The sequence below is a fragment of the Haliotis asinina genome, chromosome 3 (genome assembly GCF_037392515.1).
Source record: "Haliotis asinina isolate JCU_RB_2024 chromosome 3, JCU_Hal_asi_v2, whole genome shotgun sequence".
NCBI classification, from domain to species: Eukaryota; Metazoa; Mollusca; class Gastropoda; order Lepetellida; family Haliotidae; genus Haliotis; species Haliotis asinina.
In genome coordinates, this window is record NC_090282.1 from 37413763 (window position 1) to 37425317 (window position 11555).

At 39.7% G+C, this 11555-nt stretch overlaps 1 protein-coding gene across 1 annotated transcript; it reads left to right on the plus strand.

The window, feature by feature from the left end:
- The first annotated feature begins 9118 nt into the window (after positions 1-9118).
- LOC137276797 (toll-like receptor 4) lies at positions 9119-10760 on the plus strand. Its single transcript, XM_067808440.1, has one exon. The coding sequence runs from the start codon at positions 9595-9597 to the stop codon at positions 10747-10749; it is 1155 nt and encodes a 384-aa protein (XP_067664541.1). The 5' UTR covers positions 9119-9594; the 3' UTR covers positions 10750-10760.
- Positions 10761-11555: the final 795 nt, after the last annotated feature.

Genomic DNA, 11555 nt, shown 5'->3' on the forward strand with positions numbered 1-11555 from the left:
GGTAGTCCTGGAGAAGATCCCAGTGAAGGATCTGCCCTCTGACATTGTGGAATTAATGCACCAGGTCAGGAGGTGTTTTGGGAAAATTGTGAACGTACTGTACATGATTATGTTTAGATGAAGATTTAATCGACTGCATGCGATGGTAGCGTAGAGATCGGCAAAGCAGGCGGGTGGGGTACACCGAAGTGTCCGGCCTTTTCCAGATATATTGTACTGTGAAGCGTTTCAGGTCGGGGTCATCTCAAAATGTTTGCATTTTAAAAATTCTTAAATCCTCCCAGTGACACGAGCGCCTGTGGTTTTATGCAGGTACAGAATTAAAGTGTGCCTTGTGTTATTACTATTTCAGACAGACAATAGAAAAAGTTCAGACTGCTTATCTAAAGAAGTGTCTCGGTGTTCCCAGAAGGACATCAAGCAATGCTAATCTTGGTAATACAGGCAGACGTTATTTGTTTGTTAGTTATTACAGTCGTTGCATTAGATACTGATGCTGACTTATTCCAATGGATAGACCAAGGTATCACAGGGCTACTTATGAAATGCTGAAACATTTTGATGAACAGGATAAACCATCTTGGGTTTCTCGCATTGGAATATTATTGTTTGAAACTGGTTTTTCGTATGTATGGTTTACTGAAGAATGTGGTAGTATTAACGTTTTCATGAATTTGTTCTTACAAAGGTGTAGATACATACAATTTCAAAACCGGCATTTTAAAATCTCGGGATCATAATTTTTAAATCATTATAATGGCTTTAAATCTGCTTGGGATGTTGAAAAGTATATTCTGTAATTGTTTCCCGAAAAAGACCTGATGAGGGGTTTTCTGTACGTTTCCCTGTGCATCTCATAAATTGAAAGTTCAGTTACACAGCTTCAGATGTTATGATAACCCAAATGAATAATATGTACAAAATGTCCTGTTGGTTGTATTGGAGACGAATATCATTTTCTACTCATTTGATCCTTATTATAAGACGAGCAGAGAGTTGTTTCTACCTGAATATTACTATAAAAATCCTATCCTTCCGTTTTCAAAATGTATCACTCATTAGCATCCATGGACCCAAAACGTATTAAATCTCTGTGCTGTATTTGAAAAGAAACGTGCCAATATGACATCGCTGTGAATGACTGATACACCGGTATGTACACTGTTTGCAATTATTTATGATGACTGTTTATACCCACGTGAATGCAACCTGTACAACATGCGGATGATTGTTTATACCCAAGTGAATATGCCTGTACAACATACTGATAACTGTTTATACTCACGTGAGTGCAGCCAGTACAGCATGCTGATGATTCTTTATACCCAGGTGAATATACCTGTGCAACCTGCTGATGATTCTTTATACCCAGGTGAATGTACCTGTGCAACCTGCTGATGATTCTTTATACCCAGGTGAATATACCACTGCAACCTGCTGGTGATTCTTTATACCCAGGTGAATATACCTCTGCAACCTGCTGATGATTCTTTATACCCAGGTGAATATACCACTGCAACCTGCTGATGATTCTTTATACCCAGGTGAATATACCTCTGCAACCTGCTGATGATTCTTTATACCCAGGTGAATATACCTGTACACCGTGCTGATGATTCTTTATATCCAGGTGAGCTGCATGTACCTGTGCAACATGCTGATGACTGTTTATACCCATGTGAATGTACCTCTACAACCTGCTGATGATTCTTTATACCCAGGTGAATATACCTCTACAACCTGCTGATGACTGTTTATACCCAGGTGAAGATACCACTGCAACATGCTGACGACTGTTTATACCCAGTTGAATATACATCTACAACCTGCTGATGATTCTTTATACCCAGGTGAATATACCTCTACAACCTGCTGATGATTCTTTATACCCAGGTGAATATACCACTGCAACCTGCTGATGATTCTTTATGCCCAGGTGAATATACCACTGCAACCTGCTGATGATTCTTTATACCCAGGTGATATACCTCTGCAACCTGCTGATGATTCTTTGTGCCCAGGTGAATATACCACTGCAACCTGCTGATGATTCTTTATACCCAGGTGATACACCTCTGCAACCTGCTGATGATTCTTTATACCCAGGTGAATATACCACTGCAACCTGCTGATGATTCTTTATACCCAGGTGAATATACCTGTACACCGTGCTGATGATTATTTATATCCGGGTGAGCTGCATGTACCTGTGCAACATGCTGATGACTGTTTATACCCATGTGAATGTACCTATACAACATGCTGGTGATTGTTTATACCCTCGTGATTATACCCCTACAATAGGCTGATGATCGTATATACCCATGTGCATGTACCTGTACACCATACTGATGATCATTTATATCCGGGTGAGCTGCATGTTCCTGTGCAACATGCTGATGACTGTTTATACCCATGTGAATGTACCTATACAACATGCTGGTGATTGTTTATACCCTCGTGATTATACCCCTACAATAGGCTGATGATCGTATATACCCATGTGCATGTACCTGTACACCATACTGATGATCATTTATATCCGGGTGAGCTGCATGTACCTGTGCAACATGCTGATGACTGTTTATACCCATGTGAATGTACCTATACAACATGCTGGTGATTGTTTATACCCTCGTGATTATACCCCTACAATAGGCTGATGATCGTATATACCCATGTGCATGTACCTGTACACCATACTGATGATCATTTATATCCGGGTGAGCTGCATGTTCCTGTGCAACATGCTGATGACTGTTTATACCCATGTGAATGTACCTATACAACATGCTGGTGATTGTTTATACCCTCGTGATTATACCCCTACAATAGGCTGATGATCGTATATACCCATGTGCATGTACCTGTACACCATACTGATGATCATTTATATCCGGGTGAGCTGCATGTACCTGTGCAACATGCTGATGACTGTTTATACCCATGTGAATGTACCTATACAACATGCTGGTGATTGTTTATACCCTCGTGATTATACCCCTACAATAGGCTGATGATCGTATATACCCATGTGCATGTACCTGTACACCATACTGATGATCATTTATATCCGGGTGAGCTGCATGTACCTGTGCAACATGCTGATGACTGTTTATACCCATGTGAATGTACCTATACAACATGCTGGTGATTGTTTATACCCTCGTGATTATACCCCTACAATAGGCTGATGATCGTATATACCCATGTGCATATACCTGTACACCATACTGATGATCATTTATATCCGGGTGAGCTGCATGTACCTGTGCAACATGCTGATGACTGTTTATACCCATGTGAATGTACCTATACAACATGCTGGTGATTGTTTATACCCTCGTGATTATACCCCTACAATAGGCTGATGATCGTATATACCCATGTGCATGTACCTGTACACCATACTGATGATCATTTATATCCGGGTGAGCTGCATGTACCTGTGCAACATGCTGATGACTGTTTATACCCATGTGAATGTACCTATACAACATGCTGGTGATTGTTTATACCCTCGTGATTATACCCCTACAATAGGCTGATGATCGTATGTACCCATGTGCATGTACCTGTACACCATACTGATGATCATTTATATCCGGGTGAGCTGCATGTTCCTGTGCAACATGCTGATGACTGTTTATACCCATGTGAATGTACCTATACAACATGCTGGTGATTGTTCATACCCTCGTGATTATACCCCTACAATAGGCTGATGATCGTATATACCCATGTGCATGTACCTGTACACCATACTGATGATCATTTATATCCGGGTGAGCTGCATGTACCTGTGCAACATGCTGATGACTGTTTATACCCATGTGAATGTACCTATACAACATGCTGGTGATTGTTTATACCCTCGTGATTATACCCCTACAATAGGCTGATGATCGTATATACCCATGTGCATGTACCTGTACACCATACTGATGATCATTTATATCCGGGTGAGCTGCATGTTCCTGTGCAACATGCTGATGACTGTTTGTATCCGGGTGAATTGAATGTACCTGTGAAACATGCTGATGACTGTTTATACCCATGTGAATGTACCCGTACGACATGCTGATGACTGTTTATGGCCATGTGAATTGAATATACCTGTGTAACATGCTGATGACTATTTATATCCGGGTGAATTGAATGTGCCTGTGTAACATGCTGAAATACCCTTGTGCATGTACCTGTAACCATGCTGATGACTATTTATATCCGGGTGAATTTTATGTGCCTGTGTAAGATGCCTGCTTATACCTATGTGAATGTACCTGTATAACAGGTGAGATAACTGAGGATAACAGGTTAGCTGAATGTATTATTCAGAAACCCGACTTTGAGAAATACAACCTGATATAACTGTGAAGTACCCGCGGTGAACCAAATGACTAGCCTGAACTCAGTCAGGGACTACTTTACGTCCTTTCAAGGTGAACTGAAATACCTGGTCGTTATCTGGGGGTGTTTGGGGTCAGTCTGATATCTCTCAACAACAACTGGCGTCAAGGAAACTGCAAATGGTCAGAGACATCAGGAGAAGCCAACCAGCAGGCAGTTGTGACCAGGGAACATATCTGCCTAGCCGTTGGGTCTTACTGATTTCATTTAAACATCACTGCTCTCTGCATTGTTCTTGTAATTATGACTATTATAGGACTGGCTTCCATTTGTGTTCTTTCCCTGGTTAAATGCCACTAATTCTTATCTCATCAACAATGCCAGATTGAGAACACGGGGCTTCCACTTGTCCTCTACCAATTTAGTGTCAATTAACTACTGGTTTCCCTCCTTATCTCATAACTATTGTTGTTTTCACATGTACACATATAGATGTCTGTTTTGTAATGCTTTCATTCACCTGATGAAGGAGTAAGAATAAATGTGAAGCATCGTGTCCATCACAGTAAAAAAGTTGACATCTTATAGTATAAAGTTCTTGCCATTATGTGTATCACAAAGAGTAAATACTGATATTAGTCAGATCATCCTTGTGTGTGCACATCCTGTTTCAGTGCAGTATTATTACGCTCTAAATGTCTACATTGTTATGGGCTATTAGCTTGTGTCACTAACTGATATTAATGGTAGTGAGTGAGTGAGTTTAGTTTAGTTTTACGCCGCCTTTAGAAATATTCCAGCAAAACCACCAGAAATGGGCTGTACACATTTTACCAATGTGGGGAATAGAACCCGAGTCTTCGGCGTTACTAACGAACGCTTTAACCACGAAATGACCCAACCGTCCCTAATGCACATGATATTTTCTCTGGCCAGATATAACTTTATTGCATGTTGACTATACTAGCAGTACATCAAGAGGGAACTTACGACAGGGTACTGTTTACTTCATCTGCATTTAAACCCAGAATGGCGAGATAAAGTGAAGAATATATGAGACAATTAGTGACTATTTGACTGACTGGGATTGCAGATGGAACTGAGTCCCAGTCATCTGTATGTGTTCACAGTTCACTACAATTTATATATCTGTGGTTAGTTTCTGTGAGATGACTCTGTGTAATTTTGCCTCCATTGCATGGATAGTAGCTCATATTTGTGCATGTACAGACCCACAAATTCCAACGTGAAGAGCGTGATGGATTGAGCATTTGAGGTGGGCGAATGGGCATAATGGCATTTGCTGCTACTCTACCTGCCGTTTGGTATACATACACTACCGAGCAAAGGAAAATTATCGCAAAGCAAAACAAAAATAGAAAAAAGATGTCAGTGAGGCTGTTGATATTGTTTCACAAACAGAAATCATTTTCCAATACTCTGACTAAATTTTCAAGATGATCCGCGAGATATTTGGTGGGGTTCATGTCTGGAGAACGCGACGGTCAGCGCAATACGTCAACGCTAACGTTGTACGGGTATTCCTGAACAATTCTGGCGGTGTTAGGTCTTGCGTTGCCATGCTGCCTAATGGCCCCTCTTGGTTGTTGTAAAATAAAACGGCTACACTAACTTCATATCTATATCGCTAGTTATGCAGATTCCCTCGGATGATAACCAGTCTTGTTCTTTGACCACAAATGCCGTCCATACTGTGAAACCCTTAGTAAATGTTAAAGTGAAAATTTTCATAGGACCGATAGGTTATATTGACACCAGCATTATTACGTTTAGCGTAACTTGGACATTATCCGGTGGTCGTACATGGGGTCGAATCCCAGATTCTCACTGATAGAATAGTTTGATTTGTCATCTATATTTGCGTGCTCTTAAGATAAATAAAAACATGATAAACACCCAGGCGTACAGCAAATTTGAGAGAATACGAGACTTAGAGGTCGCGAGATTGTCCGGTTTGTTATCTGTGCGTCTTTATTTTCCTCTTTTAATTACACCTTGACAGGAAAGTGAAAACTGCAATCTCACTTGCAGATACGGCGTGTGCAGTTCACCCATTGGTAGATGAACAGTTTTATTACTTTTATCAGACAATTTAGATGTACAATACAAAACAGGAAAATGCTGACTGCAATCAGCTCTACAGCTAAAGCGTGTGCAGCTCACCCACTGGTTAGATAAGCTCTGAAAAGAGCTAGTCCAGAAATGGAGTTCGTTCGGGTGAGTAATGGAGTTAGAGAGTTTAGTTTTATATCATTTAATGTAACGATTAAAGGTTCTGAAAAAGATCGTTACATAACAATGGCGAACCTGGGACTATATCATAGGTTTCATCCCGTACCTACCCGACAACAGGGAGACACAGTATTGATTTTTGTGAATTATGTTAATGAAATGTTTGGTATTCCCGTATATTGTGGAGAAAGTTTGTGTTTTGTACGACTCATAATCTGAACTTAGTCAGACTTGTTTTAGCAACATTCCCTATATACCAGATAAACACACTTCACAGATTTAACCATGTAGAGAGTCTATCCCGGGCCATTAGCGACAGTTCATTTCCCACCAGCGCTTTCAAACTTTTACAGTTAACCCTGGAAATTGTATTATCGTTACCGAATTCTTTACTCAGACGGATCGAAAGATGGAGTTCAGACATCAGCTGATATAAACACCTGTTTTCTGAGATTACCTGAAGGAAGTTCCATTCCTCTTTCGGAAGCTGTTTTCAATTTTATTAACGCTATTTTTTTTAGAAATCAAATGAGAACAATTTCATCATTTATTCAGATAGTTTGTCTTAGAGACAATTAAAAATAAATCATCAGCTCTACTTATCCATGGCTTGTAAGGCTATTGCTTTCTAACCAGCCTGGGATAACTCTCTGTCTGATCGCTGCATCTAACTGCACTTAAAAATTACTTGATTGTGTATAATCACAATCTGGAGAGACATTGTCATTGTCCTAAACAGTTTTTCAGAGATCAGTCAAAAGTAAGAAACCGGATGTTTGTACAAAGGTACTCGTATTATCAACTGTTATAATAGATGATAATGTATAATTAACTTGGCTATCATTGTCATATTCAGGGTAAAAGGTAACTACAACTCAATCCGTCTTGCATCTTTTATTTTTCTTATACAATATTTTATTTTGAATTTGAAAGTACTGACACTGGGTGGCCTTACCATTGCGCTGCTTGCCACCTATCAACATTACCATGGACAAAACAGTCTTAGGCATTAGTAATATTTCAGCACATTTGAAAAATCTGAGGAGAAATATTGTTCTGTACATTCTACGTTTTTTCAAACAATCCTCCAAGACATCTATGTCTACGAATAATGTCTGTATATGCTACTTTCAGAACCTTCTGTTGCTGGCCTTACTGCTTGAACTCCCAGTCTCAAATATTTCTATCACATCATTCCAAACTGCGAGTAGAAATGCAAACTACGTTGCATCTAATGATGCAGGTAATGATAAACGTCTGAACTTATTACATGGTGCAAGTGAAGGTACAATTGATGATGCACGTCAAGATGCACGTGATGATTCACCCCAAGATACACGTGATGATGCAAGTCAAGATACACGTGCCAGTGCAAGTCAAGTTACAAGTGATGATGCATGTCATGATACACGTAGTCATGCAAGTCAAGATATACTTAATGCTGAAAGTCAAGATACACGTGGTCATAATCGTCAAGATACACGTGATGCTGAAAGTCAAGACACACGTGCTGATGCAAGCCAAGGTACAAGTGATGATGCATGTCAAGATACACGTGTGCTTGCAAGTCAAGATACAAATGGTGATGCAACTCAAGATACACGTAATGGTGCACGTCAACATATGAATCAAGATCAGTGTGTGCCGTGCAAATGTTCTACTTATGGAGATAGGTTGACAGCCGATTGTAGGAATAGGCAACTTCATAAAGTCCCAACACATCTGCCATCCAACATAACTGATCTTCAACTCTCAGGAAACCACATTCGTTGCTTGGAAAATGGATCTCTCAGTTATGAACATCTTACCAGATTGGATGTATCGTACAATGGTCTTCGGTACATTGAACTTGACGCTTTTCGAGAGCTAAGAAACCTAGAAGTTTTGGATCTTACTGATAATCATTTATCTCCAACAAAGGTCTATCGTGACGGGCTATTCAAACATCAGACCAACCTTAAAGTACTCCACATTAACCAAAATGTTCAACCTCGCCCTTATGACGCACGCTTGAAGCAAAAGTTGGAAAGGCGATCGTTGAAAGATAGCTCAAATTCTAGTTCCACTCAAAAGGACATTCGCCGTACTGGGGATCACCTTGAAGGAGATGCTTATCCAGGCTGCGCATTCAAATACTTAGTGTCTTTACAAGATCTGCGCATTGATGGTCCGAATGAACCATACTTTGGGAAGGGATTCAAGAATTTGAAGCAGCTCCAGTCGTTATCACTAGGGGGACGGTTTAGGACGTGTTACACTCGTTACCTCAGGAATAATACATTTGAGAATATGCCTCACTTACAGACACTAGATGTGTCATACTGTCAGTTGCTTGACATTGAAATATCGTCTTTTGAAGTTTTAAAGAATCTTACATCCCTCCTCGTGTCACATAACAGATATCTGGGAATTACAAACTTGGGACAAGCTACGTATGGACTGCAGAAATCGCGTCTGAGAACACTAAGCATAAATAGAATAGGCCGTATGACTGGCCGTAGTACCCAAGTGACAGTTGAAGATGTCAAATATCTAAAGAATACGAAATTAGAAGAATTGTACATGGAAGGAAACAGAATAGAAATCATTGACAGAAATGTAATGATTAACCTCCCAGCTTCTCTAAAAAGAATATCTCTCAGGGACAATCACCTTTCGTTTGGGCTTTACATGATGGAATTGTCTGTGTTGACAGATTTGGAGTGGTTTGATGGGTCGCATCAAAGTGAATCAGCAATATCTTTCTTTGACGATGCAAATCTTCATTCACGTCACCTTCTTCAACGGGATAGCTATAGCAAACCTTTCACGGGAAATGTTACAATTTATGTGCCCCCAAATGTTTCATTTGTCGATGTAAGTCATTCAAAAATGGCCTTTGAAATCATACGCTTCCAAATTGGTGAAAACAAAATTCGGGAGATAAATCTGTCGTTTAATTATTTTTCTTCGTAGACGGGTCCAATCATAGGATTGACACACCTAGAGAAAATGCACGGTTCTAACAATTTCTGCGAATACTTGGCTGAAGGAGTCTTATCATACTTTCCATCCTTGAAATATCTGGATGTCAGTTCCAATTACCTTGGATATACCCTCACGAATGACACATTTGGTGGAATCCCTTTGCTAGAATATCTCGACTTATCAAACAATAAAATAAGTTCACTTCCAAAGCTGATCTTCAAACACAACAGTTGGCTTCAAATCTTAAATTTAGGTTCTAATTATCTCACGTCGTGGAACATCGAACAAATCAATTTCAAAATGACAGTCATCAATTTATCAAGAAACTCTTTTGATGAAGTTCCATCTCTGTTGCGTCATCAAGTCAGTTGCATGATGAGAGAGGATTTTCAGCTTTACTTTCATGACAACCCTCTCAAATGCAATTGCTTGACTTTGAACTCACTGAAATGGATGAGAGATTATTCTTTTAGACTTCCCAATTTTGATAACATGATCTGCGTGGATGTCAACAACAGACAACGGTTCTTAAAAGACATCCATCAGATCGTCTTTGACCTTGACAAAAGGTGTACCTCATACTTAGGTCTATCTATCGGTGTCCTCTGCCTCGTGATGCTTGTTCTGAGTTTGTCCATAACAGGAATAGTGTACAGGTTTAGATGGAAACTGAGGTATCTTTACTACCTGGTGCGAATAAAACACAGGGGTTATCTGGCTGCTGAGGAAGAAGAAGGTGGACCTCAGTTTGAGTTTGATGCTTTCATCTCCTATGCTGACGAGGACCGAGGATTTGTTGTTGAAGACATGAGGCGGATATTGGAGGGGCAGCGTGGACTTCGTCTCTGTATCCACCATCGAGACTTTCTTGTGGGGGAAGCTATTGCTGCAAACGTCCTGAACGCCATCAGATCCAGCCGGAGGACCGTGATAATCCTATCAAGAAACTTCCTGAAGAGCTACTGGTGTAAGTACGAGGTGGAGATGGCTAAGATGGAGAGCATCTACACTGGACGAAACACACTGCTAGTGGTAGTCCTGGAGAAGATCCCACTGAAGGATCTGCCCCCTGACATTGTGGAATTAATGCGCCAAGACTCCTACGTGGAGTACACGAATGATCAGGAAGGTCAGGAGGTGTTCTGGGAAAATCTTGAACGTGCTGTACATACTGCGTAGCTGCTTGTTTAGCTATGGGAGCTAACTTCATATTTTTCACATTAGTGAAACGTACTGATATTATGTTATCAGTTGCTTTACAATAAGTTTTGAATACCATTTTATCATTTTAAACATGTTTTTGGCGGCTTTTTTTGGTGTTTCTTTCTTTCTTTGGGTTTTTTGGTTTTATTGTTTGTTTTTGCTTTTTTTGGATTTGTTTGTTTGTTTGTTTTTAAGAAGACTTGTTTTAAGCGTCATATCATCATAGTGTATGTGCTCATTTGTTTATATTTCATATCAGTGTACATAAGTGTTTGCATTTACCAGAATATGAGATAGTCGCCAATGTATCTATGGGCAGATATATATCTGCAATTGTAACGTTTGTTTAGGAACTTTAAATAAATGTTTGCTTTCATCTGAATATTTTTTGTTCAGATACGTTTTAACGATACCCATGTTTACTAACGGCTCCTAGTACCTTAGAAGGGGTGAGATAAGGTATATTGACACTGTTGTTCAAAACTCCGAATCTGAACAAAATATTCATATTCGGGATTCAAATGCCGAAATCCGAATATGAAGAAAAGTTAAACCTGAGGCATAAATATGGAAAAATGTAGGTTTGGGTGTCAGTGTTAGTGTTGCACTGAACAGTCATGCATGGAAACATATGGTACTAAATGTGTCTAGTTATTTAGAAAAAAAAACAACATTTCAACTGTCTTGCTAAGCCTGGAATGATGTATCAACTCACACAACGTTTAAGCAAGATTCGCAATACACTCAAATATGCGATGAAAGAGCATGCTCGATTTTATCTG

What these genes read in the sequence shown, in the direction of transcription:
- LOC137276797 (XM_067808440.1), top strand. Translation starts at nt 9,595, where the DNA reads ATGCACGGTTCTAACAATTTCTGCGAATACTTGGCTGAAGGAGTCTTA.